Source organism: Podarcis bocagei (assembly GCF_964188305.1).
Source record: "Podarcis bocagei genome assembly, chromosome: 5".
NCBI lineage: Eukaryota > Metazoa > Chordata > Lepidosauria > Squamata > Lacertidae > Podarcis > Podarcis bocagei.
Window position 1 is genome coordinate 42,303,688 of NC_138129.1, and position 18,619 is coordinate 42,322,306.

The 18,619-nt window shown below is 45.3% G+C and overlaps 2 protein-coding genes across 16 annotated transcripts in view; one reads left to right on the forward strand and one right to left on the reverse strand.

The window, feature by feature from the left end:
- Positions 1-1,823, reverse strand: part of SRGAP2 (SLIT-ROBO Rho GTPase activating protein 2) — a 208,425-nt gene extending 206,602 nt beyond the window's left edge. For 3 of the 6 annotated variants that reach the window (XM_081193415.1, XM_081193413.1, XM_081193418.1), the window contains exon 1: positions 1,718-1,822. The gene's annotated coding sequence lies outside the window, so the exon portion shown is untranslated. Of the gene's footprint in view, positions 1-1,677 lie in introns of all 6 variants that reach the window. The other 3 variants (XM_081193417.1, XM_081193416.1, XM_081193414.1) reach the window with 2 other exon arrangements.
- Positions 608-16,374, forward strand: FAM72A (family with sequence similarity 72 member A). 10 transcript variants are annotated; one of them, XR_014008014.1, is made up of 6 exons: positions 608-839; positions 3,082-3,281; positions 10,276-10,353; positions 11,572-11,696; positions 13,189-13,378; positions 13,957-16,374. XR_014008014.1 is itself a non-coding variant. In XM_081193579.1 (5 exons), the coding sequence occupies exons 1-5, from the start codon at positions 819-821 to the stop codon at positions 13,281-13,283; spliced, it is 519 nt and encodes a 172-aa protein (XP_081049705.1). In that variant the 5' UTR covers positions 608-818; the 3' UTR covers positions 13,284-16,374. The 10 variants fall into 10 exon arrangements, 9 of the variants coding, with proteins under 9 accessions (XP_081049705.1, XP_081049711.1, XP_081049707.1 ...); XM_081193579.1 differs by having other exon boundaries at positions 13,189-16,374; XM_081193585.1 differs by having other exon boundaries at positions 609-839; positions 2,896-3,281; positions 13,189-16,374.
- Positions 16,375-18,619: the final 2,245 nt, after the last annotated feature.

Here is an 18,619-nt window from a genome sequence, read left to right on the forward strand (position 1 = left end):
AGGCCCTTGCAAGGTCAAAAACCATATTAGGGAAATATCTTTACTAAGCCAACCAAATATCACAAAATAGTTTGCAAGCTTTCGAATTATCCAGTATTCTTCATCAGAGTAAAATTAATGATGGTGACGCCCATGAGTGTGAGTCTCAAGGGAGAATGTGGAAATAGACAGCAGACATTCAATGAGGCATTTTAGGTGCCATAGATGTTATCAGATTCCAACAAGACTGGCTGGGAAGAAGAAGCATAACCATAGCCACCATCTCAAGTCTACCCTGATGTAGTGTTCTAAAGAACTCAAAACCTTGCACAATATTTTGTGATATTTTGGTTGGCCTAATAAAAGTATTGTGCTAATATACTTTTTGAATTTTTCTCATGGTACAATACAGCTACCTTTACTTTTTGCAAGCTCAAGGCTGTGCTTTCTCCTTTACAAGAAGTTAGCTGTTCAATTCAAAAGTCAAATGCAGCAGCATTTGAAGGATATATGCTGTTTTCCTCTCTCGGTCCTTATTTACGTCATAGGCTTGCACAACTTGTGACCCACCAAGCTGAAAACATTCAATTAGTTGGTTCAAGTGCTTGAGAATCTGGCATCTGCCACCCGCCCAATAGTCCCAAGCAAAACCAGAAGGTTTACTGAGTCCACAGCAAACTATTGCACATGGTAAGCTGTACTCAGCTTGGTGGATCACAGTAAGTGTACAGATCTGATCTACGGGAAGTTAGGAATCCAGCCCTGCCTTTCCTTCTTGGTGCTGCACTTTTCAGGGAGATGATGTAAAGAGGAAATGCATCAGACTAGGAAAAGGGTTTATGGCTTGGGAGGCTGAGAAGGTAGGTATATTATTGTCTGGCAAGTAACACTAGACAACTAGCTTAATGGGGCAAGGGAATCCCTCCACAGGAGCTGCTCACCCAGGAATATTACGAACTAAGACCTATATTTGAGAAGGAGGAATACACTGCTATGGGACTATCTTCTGGGAATCAGAGTATCGCGGACTTAGTTCAGGAAGCCGCAGAGCACACGCTTCGCATGCCAGATGCTCCAGGTTCAATCCGCTGCGTCTCCAGGTAGGGCAGGGAAGGAAAGGTTCCCCCCTGAAAGCTCGGAGAGCCGTTGCCAGTCTGTGCCGACGCCGCTGAGCTTCGTAGCTTGGACCGACTGTCTGATCTGGAATGAAACCGCTTCTAGGCTCGTTTGCGAGCGCAGAGAACTGCTTTCTCCGGGGATCCGTGAGGATCCCTTTAAAAAGAGCCGGGCTTCGACGGGGCTGTGGCTATTTGTGGAGGAATGCTTCTCCCTCGGGGCGAGTACGGGATGCAGGGAGTCCGGCTCCCCCCACCCCCCGCTTGCCGCAGTGGGGAATATTATGGGATGGATGGGACACCGACCCTCTCCTGGTGGACTGGAAGATGGGACGGCTCCAGCAGGGCGCCTGTGCTCGCTGCGGGCTACCAAGGGAACCAGGCAGACAAGACACGCGCGCGGGAAGAGTATTATAGGATGGAGACTGCTGCTGTACAGCCTTCTGGAAGGAGTGGGCTTCCTTGTGCTGGCGGGAGGCTAGCATTACACGAATTGCAGCCAAGTTGGAAAAGGCGGGCGGATCCCGCTAAGGGGATATTATGGGATAGGGGATCTACCGCGGGGAATCTGCCACGGGCTCACCCCGAACTCGGGATTCCTCCGTCCCGGACGCGACTGTTACCTGCAGTGCTGCTGCTCGGACGGCGAGTCCTTTCCCCCCATGAGGCGCGTTCCTCAGGCCACCCGCTGCTCCCACGGTCCGCTCCCCTCCGCAGCCCCGCTCCAGCGCCCCCGCCCATTCCACAGAGGAGCACCAATCGGAAGGGGAGGTTCCGAAAGCTGGCGGGCGCTCCAGCCAATAGCCGCGCCTCGCCTCCCTCCTTCCTCAGCCTCGGTCCCGCCACTTTTCCGTATTGGCACCGCCCACCCAGGACGGAGACGGGGCCACTCAGAATGCTCGGAGGGGACAGAAGCGGGTTGCGACCACGAAGGGGCGGGGCATGCAAATAAGAGCTCCGTGTGGACCAATGGGAAGCAATGGGCGCGTCCTCATGCCCCGCACGTAGGTAGGAACGAGAGATGGTCAATTTATCCAATGGCAAGCGGGGAGACGTGGGTTCTTGTCTTTTTTACCAATCAGGTGCCGGAGGCGGGCCAGATTTCCCCCAATGGGAGGCAAAGCCGCAGATTCAAACTGACAGGGGACTGGGAGGCGACGCGAGGTCTTGCTTCTGAGCATCCCTCGCGCACGTAAAGAAAGGAGCCGTCGAGGTTGGGGTCGCTGGCAGGAGGCAGGGGGAATCCGGAGTCAGTCAGTGAGTGGCTGAGGACGAATTAAAGAATCCTACTGGGGGCAGTAGGATTAATTGGGAGGCGGGCATGTTTCTTGCCCTCGGTGGTTGGGGAGGAGGGAATGATAGGAAGGACCCCGGGGTGTAGGCAGTGAAATAAAGCAGAATTAGCATTACTGCAGGTGCCACATAACACCCGTTCACGCATTTGGCAGCAACTAAACTTTGGAACTCCCTGCCAATTGATATCAACCAGGTGCTTTCACTATCTTCCTTTCCCGGCCAGCTAAATTAGTTCTTGTCGGCGCAAGCTCTTGCAGATGCTCAGAAATGCTGGTGTGGATTTCAATCACTTCTAGCATTTTAACTTTTTGAATGTTTTAAAATATCGGAAAATTTTCTTGATTTTACTGTCTTATCTTTTTGTATATCGCTTATTTTCTTTGCAATCAAGGGACATATATATTTGAAGAAATAGATTGTAACTAAATAAGGGAAACAGACTTGGATTGGGGAAGGGAGAAAATCTCCCTCAGTTTAATAATTAATATTGTTTAATGCTGATTAGGTAGCCTCCAGTAGAAGATTGGAAGGACCATCACCACACTTGATAAGGGTTTTAATCTGTGTGGGTAACAAGGAACAAAGAGGGTTGGTAGTCAAAGCTGACAAACTAAGAGTGCCAGTAAGTCCTGTGGGGGAGAAGGACCTTGCTGGCCCCAGAAGACAAATTATTTTTCTACCCTACTGAAAGAAGCACAGGGGCGCCCTGGAATCTCCTCTGGATCAGACTGGCCTTGCCATGTCCACCAGCAGCTGCAGTTTTGCAGACAGATGTGTAACTGTGCTGTGCTGCAGGTTTTGCCAGCAAGTGCTAAGTTCCCGGGGCATGAAAGCTGTTCTCCTGGCTGACACAGAGACAGATCTCTACTCCACAGACATCCCTCCCACCAGGTGAGTCAACACAAGGAGATTCAGAGAATCTTGAATTGGCTGTAATTTTCTGTTCCGCAGTAAGTATTTTGCTTGGCATCTCTCACACATTTTTTTAAAAACAACAACCTCAAGGATATACAGTGGTACCTCCGGTTACAGACACTTCAGGTTACAGACGCTTCAGGTTACAGACTCCGCTAACCCAGAAATAGTCCCTCGGATTAAGAACTTTGCTTCAGGATGAGAACAGAAATCACACGGCAGCGCAGCAGCAGCGGGAGGCCCCATTAGCTAAAGTGGTACCTCAGGTTAAGAACAGTTTCAGGTTAAGAACAGACCTCCAGAATGAATTAAGTTCTTAACCTGAGGTACCACTGTACTTCATTGTCCCTGAACCATAGTGACTTATATGCCTTAGGTCTAAGGTCTAGTTTTGGTGGTCTCTCTCATTCTTAACTTGGTATAGTGTAACGGTTAAGGTGCTGGACTAGGATCTGGCACACAAAATTTAAAGTAGCCATAAAGACAAACCTTGGGCCAGTCACTGTCCCTTGACCAAACCTACCTCACAGGGTTGTTGTGAGGTTGAAAAGGGCACAGGAAGACCCCTGTATGCTGCCTTGAGCTAGGAGGAAAAGTGGGATATAAATGCAATAAATAAAAATACTAATGAAGGGTCTTGGCAGAATACACTACACTACAATCATCTAAATTGATCTGCCAGGTTGTAAATGCTGTGGCTGCTGTCCCAACTCACATATGTGTATGGACTATGAAAAGAGGTATGTCTTAACCTTTTCTGTCCTTCTGGGTCTTTCATGCAGTCATGTGGCATACAGCCTTTATAATATCTGCCATAATGTAGGAAAGTATTTTCGTTCTGTAAAAATGCAGAATCTAAGACTTGAGGTCAAAATAAAATATTCAGAACATGGGCTTTCTAAAGCAGGCCTGCACAACTTCTGTTATGTTCAGCTCTGGAAATCACAGCAGCCTGTGTAGTCTGTCTTCCTTAATCATCTTAAATTATGAAAGCGGGGCATGATTCTAATATTAGAAAAGCACCACCAACGCTGTAACAGTAGGAGAACTTAGTGGCAGTATGCTAGAACTGTCACTTTCACTTCTCTTAATAGTCAGTTTCTGGTCTACAGTATTTGTTGTGGTAACAGTCAAAAGCACAATGGGGGGTGTTGTATAAACCACAGGAAGACATAGTATCTGCTTTCCTACATCCTCAGTGATGGTGAATCAAAGTGCAACTTTCAAGCATGAGAAAAGGAAGGAAGGAGTGTTGGAAGAAGGCGGCAAGTTTCATTGGTGACGACATTAATATACTGTACATGTAGGAAATCATAATCACATTTAATAAAAACTTCTTAAGGGAACCCTAAACTAATGGAACTTTTGTCACAGAGAGCTAGTGCCATCGGCGTGCCTTACTCAAGCTTCAGTAATATGATTGCACATTCAGTAATTCATATGGATAAAAAGATGGCCTATACTTGGGGGTGGAAGGCTTAATGTTTCTGACAAATCATAGAATAATAGAATCATAGAGTTGGAAGGGACCCAAGGGCCATCTAGTCCAACAATGTAATGCAGGAATCTTAGCTAGACCATACATGATAGGTGGCCATCCAACCTCTCATTAAAAACCTCCAAGGAGAGTCCACCACCTTGTGGGAATCTGTTCCACTGTCAAACAGCTTTTACTGTCAGAAAGTTCTTCCTGATGTTTAGTCAGAATCTCCTTCCTTGTAACTCAAATCCATTAGTGTGGGCAACAAGGAACAAAGAGGGTTGGTGGTCCAACCCTCCAGAACCAGAGAAAACAAGCGTTCTCCATCTGACAGCCCTTTAGAATCTAAATTTTGCTATCATTATTAACTGGGTTCCCAGAGAATAAAATGGCCAGCCAGTACTGCTGGAAATTTATTTGAGAAGATATACAACAGGCACCCCCAACCTTCGGCCCTCCAGATGTTTTGGACTACAATTCCCATAATCCCTGACCACTGGTCCTGTTAGCTAGGGATCATGGGAGATGTAGGCCAAAACATTGGGCGGGCCGCAGGTTGGGGATGCCTGATATACAAGTAATAATAATAATAATAAATTTTATTTATATCCCGCCCTCCCCAGCCGAAGCCGGGCTCAGGGCGGCTAACAACAATAAAACAGTACAAAAGTACAACATAAACAACATTCTAAAATCATTCATTATAAAAATTAGTTAATTCAAGCCACTGGCAACCATTGGGCCAGAGCTCTGCGAAGATTGCCGAGGGAGGGAGTCAGGCTGTGCCCTGGCCAAAGGCCTGGTGGAACAGCTCTGTCTTGCAGGCCCTGCGGAAAGATGTCAAGTCCCGCAAGGCCCTGGTCTCTTGTGACAGAGCGTTCCACCAGATCGGAGCCACAGCCGAAAAAGCCCTGGCTCTAGTTGAGGCCAGCCTAACCTCTCTGAGGCCTGGGACCTTCAAGATGTTTTTATTTGAAGACCGTAGGTTTCTCTGTGGGGCATACCAGGAGAGGCGGTCCCGTAGGTACGAGGGTCCTAGGCCATATAGGGCTTTAAAGGTTAAAACCAGCACCTTAAACCTGATCCTGTACTCCACCGGGAGCCAGTGCAGCTGGTATAGCACCGGGTGAATGTGATCTCGCAGCGAAGACCTCGTAAGGAGTCTCGCTGCAGCATTCTGCACCCGCTGGAGTTTCTGGGTCAGTCTCAAGGGCAGCCCCACGTAGAGCGAGTTACAATAATCCAGTCTGGAGGTGACCGTCGCGTGGATCACAGTGGCTAGGTCAGGGCGAGAGAGGTAAGGAGCCAACTGCTTAGCTTGGCGGAGATGGAAAAATGCCGCCTTTGTTATAGCTGCAATCTGCGCCTCCATGGAAAGGGAGGTGTCGAAGATTACACCCAAACTCTTAACGGACGGTGCTGGCACTAATTGCGCCCCCGCAAGAGATGGGAGTTGCCCCCCCAATCCCATATCGCCCCGTCCCAGCCACAGGACCTCTGTCTTCGAAGGATTTAGCTTCAACCGGCTCCCACGTAACCATCCAGCCACAGCTTCCAAACATCTGGTCAGTGTGTCTGGGGCCGAGTCAGGATGGCCATCCATCAACAGATAGAGTTGGGTGTCATCGGCATACTGATGACAACCCAGCCCAAAACTCCGAACAAGCTGGGCGAGGGGGCGCATAAAGATGTTGAAAAGCATCGGGGAGAGTATCGCACCCTGAGGTACTCCACACACCAAGGAGTGGCGCGATGACAATTCCCCCCCAAGCGCCACCCTCTGTCCCCGACCAGAGAGAAACGAGCGCAGCCATTGAAGGACTGTGCCCTGGATCCCCACGTCGGCAAGGCGGTGGTCCAGAAGTTCGTGATCGACCATGTCGAAAGCTGCTGATAGATCTAGAAGAATCAGCAGCCCCGACCCGCCTCGATCCAGCTGTCTACGAAGGTCATCTGTTAGGGCGACCAGAGCCGTCTCGGTCCCATGACCAGCGCGGAAGCCAGACTGGAATGGATCCAGAGCCGATGTTTCATCCAGAAACCCACCAAGCTGTTCAGCAACCGCTCTCTCAATCACCTTACCCAGGAACGGAAGATTCGAAACCGGGCGGTAATTGGATAGATCTAAAGGATCTAATGATGTTTTCTTTAAGAGCGGGCGCACCACTGCCTCCTTCAGTTCCCCTGGGAATGTCCCCGTGCCAAGGGACAAATTGATGATATCCCCCAGGAGGGCCCGCACCTCGTCTGGACACGCTCTAATCAGCCAAGACGGGCACGGGTCGAGAGGACAGGTGGTGGGCTTTCCAGCTCGGAGGAGTCTGTCCACATCGGCTGGGGATATCTGGTCGAAGTGGTCCAATACTGGACCCGAGGACAGTCGAGGGGCCTCCAGTTCCTTTATTGTATCCAAATTGGCAGGGAGGTCATGGCGGAGCGACAAGACCTTCTCCGCAAAAAAGCCAAGGCCAAAGGAAACTCCACTTGGCTTTCAGGTACGTAGGTAGAACTGGAAATTTATTATTGTTTAATATATACATAGGAATCTGTGTTATATGGACTCAAAAGAGATGAACAGACGTAGAAGACATTGGTCTAGCTCAGTATTGTCTACACCAAGGTAGCCAACTCTGATTAGCCCGAGGCAGCATGGTCAGTGGTCACAATGAGAGGGCATCTGGAACACACAGTTGGCCAACACTGGTCTATAAGGGTGGGCAGTGGCTATCCAAGGTTTCAGAGTCTTTCCTAGCCCTGCCTGCATATGCTGGGGAGTGAACCTGGGATCTTCTGCATGAAAAGCTTGTGCTCTAGTACTGAGCTATTATCTCTCCTGCCCCATGTATATCAGTGCTCTGGGAAACGTACAGATTTCAAGAGAGCAGATATAAAATCAAAGAGTAAAACAATTTTGAACTGCAAAGTGTAAAACGAGTTGTTAAAAATGACACAAAACAGCTTGAAATCAAAAGTCTTCCAAAAGCCAACATCAAGATTCATTCAATACAAGTAAATATATATATTTTAATCAAATGACAGAAATGTTTCTTAGCTGAGACTTTCCCCACACTTCGATATTATATGGTATAAATGTTAAGTAACTGACAAAACCTTAATTGAATTTATTCTGTGTGGTTACAAATGGCATTTCTATGATAATGTTGAACAATGAAACAATGCTGACTATTGCTATTACAGAAATGTGTTAATGGAATTCAGCAAACCTCTTACTTCAAACTGCGATATTAAAAGGAAAGCTATGTTTTAGTGCCTCGGGAAATTATTTATCATGATTGGTTTCTTTATAATGTAATAATTGATTAGCATGGCAGCTGGGGGTACTGTACTCTGTTAGGGCTGAGCGGTTAAGGGAGAGCTTAAGTGTGGAGGAGCATCTACATTTTGAAACTCTAAATAAAAAACGGCAACACTATAACTGATTATTGGTAGTAGCTGCCTGCCACCTGAATCCTATCTACCATGGCAACTCACAGGGATAGTTTTTAATTTTCTGTCTAATATAGAAAAGCTCTGGGAAGAGGTCTGTTTGCTGTGAATTATACAGAAAAACTGTTTAATCCTGTCAGGAATGCAGTAATGATCAGACTGCTTCATTTGTAAGCAAAGGAACAAACATCCAAGAGCAAACACAGATTAATGGTTGTTGAAAACTATTCAGTTGCAGGTGCCGATGGAATGATTGGTTGCTGCTTCCTCTGTTGTACAGGATGCTGTCGGCACTCTTAATAAGTCTTCTACACCTGTTCATCTCATTCTGTTGCTATGATTCATGGCTAGCAATAGGTAAAGTGGCTCTGGGCTGCAACGCTGATGGAATGGTCACGCTTGGCTGTAGGGCCCATATCTCCCTCTGCTTCATCATGAGAACCAGAAACAAAATTGCTGTATTGAGTAACAAATATCAACAGACTAATTCTTGGACGGAAGCTCTATGGCAGGGGTGTCAAACCCAAATTCATCTGGGGCCGCATCAGCAGTTTGGTCACCCTCAAAGGGCCGGTTGTATCTGTAGGACTTACAGTACAGGAGAGAAGGGTTCAGGCAGCCGTTGGATCTGTCACATCACAGGATGGCATGCGCTCAATATAAAAGCAAGTGGAGGTTTCCTGAATGCATGTAAAGTGGAGGTTTCCTGTGTAGAACGGCCGGCGCTGCTAGAGGGCAGACGTTCTCTGGCTTGTAGGCTGCTGCGCATGCGCTGAAGAGGCGGCTTTCTTGTGTCAAAAAAAAAAAAAGAATAAAAGGTGAAGGCTGGCAGCTGGCGCCTACATGGGCCACATGACGAGGTCTGGCGGGCCGGATTCGGCCCCCGGGCCTTGTGTTTGACACCCGTGCTCTATGGTAACATACTGCACTGGCTGGTACTCTTCCACCTGGCTGGCTACACCAGGAGGCTGGGTCACACAATTTGGAGATGTTTTTAGGGTTGAAGCAGACTAATCTATTGTTACTAAAGAGCAATAGTGATTCTCTTAGCTATTGTGGAATGATCACAATGGCGTGAACTACAGGGTTCAAACTGTTTTGTGCTGAAGGCAGTTTTGACCTCTTATCTGATTTGCTCCTTTTGCAAGCTTAGGCAACAATCCTGAAACCTCTTAGTGTCATGTGGTGCAATCCTTTAAGCTAATGGAGCTTTTGTAGGAAAATTTGCTTCAGAACTAGGCCCACTTTGGAAGAAAATTGCTTTTTTACAATGTGATCTTATGCATGTTTAGTTGGAAGTAAATGCCACTGAGTGGACTGGGATTTGTTTTCTGGTAAATATGAAGAGGATTATAGCCTGATCCAAATTTTCCCTTTAACCACTTACCTAGACAGGTGAGAGGACTGTTAAGAGGCACAAGGACAGAGCACTTCGTCTGTCCCTCCAGCAACCCCCTGTATTTCTGCCTGTGAAGGACACTTGGACTATTCCATGCCCAGCACAGAAAGAAGGGAGGCACTGCTTCCTGTCCCTCTGCGTCTCCTGCAGCTCCCTACACTACTACTCAGAGTGTGGAGTGGTGACCATTGGCCATGTTTCTTGAGGCTGATAAGAGTTGGAATTCATTAGCATCTCATGGGCCAAGAGTTTCCCCTCCTTGCAACATAGGAGCCGATAACGAATGCCTCTTGTCTTAATTAGAGTGAAACAGCATTTCATATAAGTCATGGGCATCACAACTTTATAGGGTTTGCTAAAGTGTTTTCTCCAACAGGCAACTCAGCTCAATCATTTTTGAAGAGACAATGCAAGGAAAAGACTACCTATCAAAACTCATTAAACTAAAAGCTGGATCAATGTACAGTTACAATGGCTGTTAGTAAAGAGAGGTTTACAATGGCTGTTCGCACATATAGATTTGTAAACTAACAATAAACAAAGGGAATAGCATTCTGCTGGAACTTTTATTGCTACAATACTTCACACTGTGAAACTGTGATCAAGTTCATTTTTAACTACCTACAGTCTATTTCTCCCACCAGTACTGTTGGCTTCATTGGAAACTGCTATTTCACAGAAATCTGCAAATGTAAACTGAAGAATGTGGCCTGTTTGAAATGGTAAGTAAGTAATGCTGCAGTTTAACTTAGCATAGTGTTTTGAACAGCTGTGCGGCCGCTACCTCTTCATTCATTTGTGTGCAAGAGCCTGAAGCGAACCTGATTATCTAACATTTGCTTGAATTTAACTATCAATCATCACAGAAGTCCTTGGCTGACAATGTCCAAGATAAATTCCAGCAATAAAATGGTTGGCATAAAGAGCTCCTAGATTTACTTGGGATGACTGGACTGTTCTGATATCCTCAGGATTTCCAAAACTATGGTAGTACAAAGTAGAATAGGTTACAGTATTGGCATGTGTTATCTTCACTTGTAGTGTTGCCCACCTTTTTACTGGCTTTCATTCTGTGCTTTAATAGCAGTCAGACAGGCAGAAATGTGGCAGGTGAAGTTTTTCATTGTGCAGAGATGGAAGGAGTTTTTCCTCCTTAATTTCTGCATGTCAGTATGCTGTTGATGGAACAGGGACAGGGTTAAAATAGGGAGGGGGGCCGTAGTAGCTGAAATACATAAACCCAAAGGAATTTGACTACAATACTGCACACATCAAGGTAGCTAGATTGCCAGTGGGGCAGAAGATAGCCTTCTCTGTGGCCGCTTATTAGATATTCATGAAACAGCACAATAATTAGCAAATCATGATTTTACCCTGTGGCTTGTGTCCCCCACCCCCAAATTAGAGAAAATGTAGAGAAGTTCAGTATAGATTCATATCTATTCAATTTTCTTCAATTTAATGGCTTTTATTCTAAAAATCTATCAGCTACCATAAAATGGTCCTGGTTTTAGTCATCTCTGTATGAATTTGTCATGACATCAATAATCAATATATCCCATGCTTTCTAGAGCCACAGTATTTTCCCATTTTTGTGATATGAGGTGAGGTGAGCTTATGTTCTGTAAAATAGGTTTTATATTTAAGAACAGGCAACATCTGTTGTTAATACATAGATAATATAGATGCCCATTTGGGGGTTAAAAGAAAGTTTCAGGCTGAACACACAGGCTATTTCTGGACTGTTTCCCAAAGGCATCTTGCTCAGTATTTAGTCAAACATTCACAACTAGTTTTACTGGGTGGGGTGGGATCCTGTTTTATTAACTTGCTATTTACCATGAGGACATTCATTTTACTGTTGATTTTAGAGCTTACTCTTCTGTCTACTCTTTCACCTAAGAACCTGTGTGTCAGATACTCTTTGTTTGCTTTTCTAGTGGGAATGTCGTAGGATACCATGTGATCGCTCCATGCAAACCTTGTTTGCTGTCCTGCAACAATGGGCACTTCTGGATGTTTCACAGCCAGACTGTTTTTGGAATCAACAGGCTCGATTCTTCCGGTATGGAAAATTTCATTCCACGCACAAAGTTTATTGTTCTTATCCCCTTGGAGTGTTCTGTTCCAAAGCTTGTACTATGGTGAATTGGGTGCCTCTTAGAAAATGTATACCAAGAGAGTTAGACATACTTCAGGCTTGTTGGACCTACTTTGATTTTTATTAAAAGGTCAGCATACTCAGGGGTTTTACCAGTGGCGTAGCGTGGGTTGTCAGCACCCGGGGCAAGGCAAGTAATTTGCGCCCCCTAACCCGTGGATTTGCGCCCCCTAACCCTAACCCCCAGATGTTGCGCCCGGTGCGGCCGGCCCCCCCTGCACCCCCCACGCTACGCCACTGGGTTTTACACACTTCCAAGTTAAGGAGCAGGCTGCCTCTGAGCACAAGCACTCAGCCCAGGAATTTGTTTTTAGCACCAGATCTGAGCTCACAGTTCATAAAAATAGCAATCCAAAGGTGGAAAGCATGAATTAAAAAGAAGTGATAAATACTCAGGCAAAAACCATCTTGAACTGCCATGTTTGAGAACAAGGCCTCAGATATATAACAGAAGCATAGAATCATAGCGCCATAGTCTCATTTCTGATCAACAATGTGCAGAGCTGAGTGGAGCGGGAGGCCAACCAACCAACCAGAAGAGTCTCTCAGGTATACTTGCCTGGAGTCAGCATCCAAAGTCTGGTCCATTCCTATCTTTTAACAGGGGTGAGGAAAACCTTTGGTCTGCCAGATGATGCTGAACTACAACTCCCATCAGCCCTGGCAAGTCTGGCCAGTGGCCTAAGTTGGCAGGAATTGCAGTTCAGCAACATCTGGAAGGCCAACGGTTTCCCAAACCTGTATTTTAACAGGAAAAAAGAGGAGATTTTGGTAGTTGTTGCTCTTCAAAGCTCTTCCGCTCTGTGACATAAGAAGCTACAACTTGCTGAAATTCTCTTATATCAGGGTTGGGGAACTTCAGGCACAGCGACTGAATGCATCCACCCATGCCTATCTCTGGCCTTCAGGACTCTCCACAAAGTTGACCCATGCCCTTCTTGAGTACTTTTGCCTGGCTGGAAATCAGCTGTGATAATGGATGGTTTGTAAAACCCTCTGGCTCTTGTATGGCTGGAATGTAGCTTAATGTGTAAAGGGTAAGATTTGCAGTCATTTTACCACCCACTTTTGCTTCACTGCCCCACCCACCACTAGCATTAATTAGGCCCTCAGAAGGTTGTTATAAGGGGACATGGCCCTCAGGCTACAGAAGGTTCCCTACCCCTGGTTTATAGGAACCTAGATGCTGAAAGGTTGACCAGCCCCACTCTAGAATGTGGCATTTAAATACGGAGATGGAATTATAGGCTTAAATTGCATGTTCGTGTTACTTTGTTTATTAGCCTTTATCTATGGCTAGGGCTGTAGCTTCCTTCGGCAACGTATTTTGCTTCATTAGCATGAGATCCTGGTCAGAGAGAGTGCAATGGAATTTTTTCCCCCTTTACTTTTTAAGGTACAAACTTACTGCTTTGGGGCAACTTGCCAGATTCAGAGGAAAGCGCGGCTGAAGACACGTCCAGCATCTCTGAAGACGAGTACATCCGATAAATGTCTTCAGCAACGTGCTGCATGGTGTGCCTCTCACACTGACAAGAAAGACGATGTGCAAATCCCAGCAAGGCAGAGGGAAAGCACTTCAAAGGGTAATAATACCTGTTGCCCTTACACCGTCTGATCTGCTGGGCATCCTGTTGTACAGGACGACTAGGATTTGAAGGTCAAAAGGCAGCCCTTGCTCCCTTTCCAGAGAGCTACCCACCATCAGTATGCCCCCCCCCCGGCTTCCGCAACTGCTTGCTATTGCCCTTGTCCTACAGGATGGCGTTTATGTACAGAAGATCAAGGAACGAGCTCCACATTGCCATCACTCATGGTTGCACTAAAAAAGGGCTGGAAGTGACACGGGGAAAGATTCAGTGGTGTTTGATGTGGCAGGTTATCTGTTGGCCTGCATGACTCCTTTTCCCTGTTTTGCTGGCTGAGTCAGGGGTTGTGCAGGGGTTCTCTTTAGGAACCACAGTTAATGCTGCTACAGAGCACCGGCAGTGAATACTGACTCTGTGCTGTTGGCTGCCTTCCAGAATCCCATGTTTGCATAACATATTGGGAAGCTCTTAAATCTAGGTATTTCTGCTTCCCTCGTGCAAGCGCAGCACAATGTTTGGTTCTGCTCAAATGCCAGATTTTGAGGAAACCTACTGAATAGCTTTTTCTCTGCCAGCGCACATACGGCCAACAAGTGTGAGGACATCGCCTGGGAACTGGCATGCTTCCCTGCTCCTGATGGAAGGAGAAGATGCAAAGACATGCTAACAAAAGAAAACAGAGACCCCAGCTTCTGGACCTGCAGATATCCCCTTTAATGCGTGCAATCAAGAAACAAAGAGGCTTAAAAGAACAGTGTCCAAGCGGCAGCATTTGTAACTGTGTTTGCCCGTTTCTCCAGTTGTTTACAAGAAGAAACGAGCAGTGAGAGTGACGCTGAAAGAGAATGTAGTAAATGCAGGGCCAGGTTAAAAAAAAATTACCTTCTGGTTTCTCTACTGCTGGCACAAGAGTATTCCCTACGTAGCTAGTGGCACAGTGCCTTCTGGAAAGCAGGCATGGCTTGAATTGCATCTAGCCAGTGGTGCACTGAAGTCTAAAGTAGCAGAAGCAGCTAAGTAGCCGCAGGTAGAACATTACGCTTTTTCAGAATGATGTAAGTGTTATCTGGAGCATGATTTTTTTTTTTAAGTGTACTAATATCCTCTTTGGAAGAAGGAAAAAATATGAGAATTTTTAAGCTGTGTTGATACTTTCAGCACACTAGTTTATAGGGCACCTGGTGCAGATCCAGAATCTTTGCTGTGGTGAGCCTACAACTCTAGTCCCCACATTGCTTTCATTCACTTGAATGGAGCTCAGGGAGTTGAAGTTCAGGGAGCAGCTTATTCCAAATGCTCCCTGGATTTTGCTGGTGCTGTTGGTGTTTGCAAGATAACTTGGGGAAGATGGTGCTGAATGAATTTCCAGAAGTTGGTTATGTTTTTACGGTTTCTTGGTGCGTAGGTGTGATCATTATGTGAAACCCTCCAAAAGTTATAGACTGAGTCATTCATAACAGTGGAAGTGTCTGTTAGTAAGTGGTACAGTGAGGTAATTTAGACTTTCAATTTAATGGGTGTTCTCTCTCTCTCTCTCTCTCTCTCTCTCTCTCTCTCTCTCTCGCACACACACACACACACACACACTTTGGATCAGGGGTGGAGAACCTCCAAGCCTCCAAATCTGGCCCTTATAGTTCTCTAGGTCACACTTCTCACTTTTACACTGATTATTTTTGCATGGTTGGTATGCGTCCTTGAACTCAAATGTCTCCTGATTTTCTAGGTAGAGAAGTGTGTGTGTGTTTGTCTAGCCCACTGCACAAAAGTAACTTTTACATTCGTTGTTCCACCCATTTTTGCTGCTGGCCTCAGCCACCACTAGCAGGTGGCCTCAAAGGGAACGAGGCCTTCAGGCTGAAAAGGGTTCTCTATTCTTGCTTTCTATGGTGTAAATTACTTTGCTTACTTCAAAATGTGGTACGCCAGCCCTGCTGTACTTTCTATGAGCCCTCCTGCTCATTCTGCTGAGTGAGAGCCTCACCTTCTGCCCCAAAATGCCTCCCTGGCAACCCCTTTGCTACCAGTTTGCAGCAGGTTCAAATGTCTATCAGCTACACGAACTGTATATAGTAATAGTCGGTGTGCTGTGTGTATTCTGTGGTTCCACAAGAACAGAATTCAGTATCTGGAGATTCTCACCTTTTAACTGCTTTCTAGCTGTTAAGGCTTCCAGTATAAGCCTGGTGAAATCTCTGGTGCCAAAGCAGGGGGCTTAAGCTGTTGCTTTCCTCCCAGCCAGCAGAAGCAAAGCAAATAGTGATTGTTTACCCAGGTTATAGAATTCAACTTCTCTTGGAACTGATTTCAATTTAATACCAACTTATTTAAAGCAGAAAATATTTGCAGCTTTAATAAGAGCACCCTTTGTATACACAAAATCTGCTAAGGTAACACCTGTCCTAAAAAAATATATCACAAAATTCACTCTGAGAATGTGTTTTAAAGTGAGAAATTGACTTAAAATGTCAGAAAGATCAAGACCTTCAGTTGTAAAATAAGAAAGGCAAAAAGTGGGGGAACAGCATTCCCAACAAATCAGTTGTGCAGTAGGATCCTGACCATGTTTACTCAAAAGTAAGACCTACTGAGTTCAAAGGACATTGCTCCCTACTAGTAAATGAGTTTAGGATCAGGTGACACCTGAATGGGGTATGGGTAACTGCAGAACATTATGGAAGGGAAGCTCAATGCACCATTGCCAGATTTAAGTGGCAGCTGAGTATTTTGAAGAACATCTAGCTTAGCCATTAGAACAATTGCATTTTGTTCATTCGTTGTGTGTGTGTCTGTGTACACACAAACAGTGAAAAAGCCGCACCATGTGTTACTTAGTTAAGCACAAATATTAAAAATCCTGTGATTCTTGTAGCTACCCAAGGACATTAAGATTATAAACACCTGTTACTTTGTTCAATGTTTGTACTCAGCATCTCCTGAAAAGAAGCCTCAAATAAACAAGCAGCACCATGCACTTCTGATGCAGAATGTGAGACTTTGGCAGTGGAGTATTATTTTTATTCTACGAATTGGGAAGTAGAGGTGTAGATCTATGGAACGAGGGGACCAATGACCCTCTAGATGCTGTTGCACTCCAATTCTCATCAGGCCAGTATGACCAGTGATCAGGAGTTGGTGGGAGCTAGAGCCCAGCAACACCTGGAGAGCTATGGGTCCCACCACCCCACCCCTTGGTCTAAAGCAACTTTCAGAACATATGCTGGACCTTTAAAAGGAATCATGAGTGTCTTCACATGGAAGCATTGTGTAGGGTTCAGCCATCCATGCCAGAAGTATTGGAGAGGGCCTAGGTTCAATCAATAGCATCTGTTGTCAAATGATCTGGAGTAGCAGGACTGTGAAAGGCAGCAGGCAGTGCTGGGCTAAATGGACTTACAATCTGATTCAATATGGGAGCTTAATGGGTGCTTGTAAAAGATAAGAAACAATTTTGGGAAACCATCTGGGTTGTGTAAGCAAACTGTTGCAGGCAAAGGATGATAACAAGCCTTCCAAACTCCACAGATAATCAGTTGGATGCTGCACAGGAAGAAAAATCCAATGAGAAAATTAGGGTGCAATTCTAAGTCCTTGTCTATGCATTAATGCTATTGAATTCATGGGGACTTACCTCTGAGTAAACCTATATTGGATTGCGCTGTTAGAGGTACTCCATACGAAAAAGAAAGTGTGCATGATTCAACAGAATCCATGACTCAAATGTGCTTAGTTCAGCTGAATTATGTCCCTATGTTTAGCTCTTGCCGGACTGTCTGCTGTCAAGCCACCCCAATTATAACACTGCTTTGATCTAAGATACACAAGGCTAATATTCACTAAAGTTTCAGTAGTAATATTAAAATACAATGTGGGCATAAGCAATAAACTCTTTTATTTGTTGTCTGTCATACTGCAAGGTAATAGTTCATAAATTTTCAGCATAGTGTTGATTAAATTACTTTTCATTGTACAGGCCCTAATCCTGCTGTGAATGCAACTGGTTGTGTATGTTGTATTTATAAATAGCAATATTTGAGCACAGGGAGGTCAAAATAATGCTGTTTGTTGAACTCCAAAAACCTGAGTACATAAACTACTATCAAAAGTGTGTGTGTGTGTGTGTGTGTGTGTGTCACTAAAACAAGGTATGCAGGCATATATGCATACTTTTCTTGTTGCAGTGGAGAAGAAGAATCAAATAACTGTCCTCAGAATTTCATAAGGGGGGGTATCCTGATTCTGCACCTGCTTAAACTAGAGCTATGTCTCTCTCCCTTACACACAGAGTGCACACATACATACAAACAAGTGACCTATTTGGGTTTTGAATTTGAGACAATGTGAAATGCAGAGGCTTGCCATACCCAAACTGGATGTCATGAGAAGACCCGTATAAAATCTGAATTCCAATAAAAGCAAGTGCACTTGCTTTCCCTCAGGTCTGTTTTAAGATGCCACACACTTGTGTGCAACAATATCAGTGTTACTGGTGATGCATTCTCTTTTCTTTTCTATGATGCATTATTCAACACCAAGCGTAGCTGGCTGCACAGGTTGAACAGAAGGAAGGAATAGGGGAAAAGTCACAGCAAGACAACGATAAATCATTTGAGCTTCTTTCCAAAAGGAACTGTGTTAAGAAGGGGGAGGGATCATATCAATTCCCCCATTTTTTCAGTATAATTTAATGTATAACCTCTAAAAAGCATACGCTGAGCACATGTAGGGATTTGGTTTCCACTGAAACGCAGCCATTGCTGTGATACAAGAGGCCAGCTCACAAATGCCACATTGCAAGGACACCGGAACAAAAGGCTGCCTCTAATAATTAATGATGCCTTTTCTTCCTATGAGGCAAGCTGAGTGTGATGGAATTAAAACCTACAGCAACTAGAACTGGACTCTTTAGCCCACTAAAATGGCGCCTGGCCATGTGGGTGCAAGTTATCCAAGAGGATGACTTTGAACAGTAGAGCCTTCCATAAATGCAGGATCCATGATTCGGTGCTGTTATGCATGCAGCAGTACGTCCATATCTTGCTGTAGGCAATTAGCTCACTCACATGTGTGGTTTCTGTTTGAAAGAAGAAACGGGTGTGGGTGGAAAGTGTTCTAACAGGCATGTTTTGTCTGCTCTTCCCATGAACTCTATAACCAGCTTGCCAAAAGCAGCGGCCACATCTCAATGGTATCTTGTGTGCAAACATTCCTAAGTCTTTCATCAATGCTCCTTGTCAA

Bases quoted from the DNA above. Each gene is read 5' to 3' on its own strand.
- FAM72A (XM_081193579.1), top strand. From the start codon at position 819: ATGGCTTGGGAGGCTGAGAAG. The intron at 3,282-10,275 runs GTGAGTCAACAC...TTCTCCCACCAG, and splicing joins ACAGACATCCCTCCCACCAG to TACTGTTGGCTTCATTGGAA. The intron at 10,354-11,571 runs GTAAGTAAGTAA...TTGCTTTTCTAG, and splicing joins AATGTGGCCTGTTTGAAATG to TGGGAATGTCGTAGGATACC.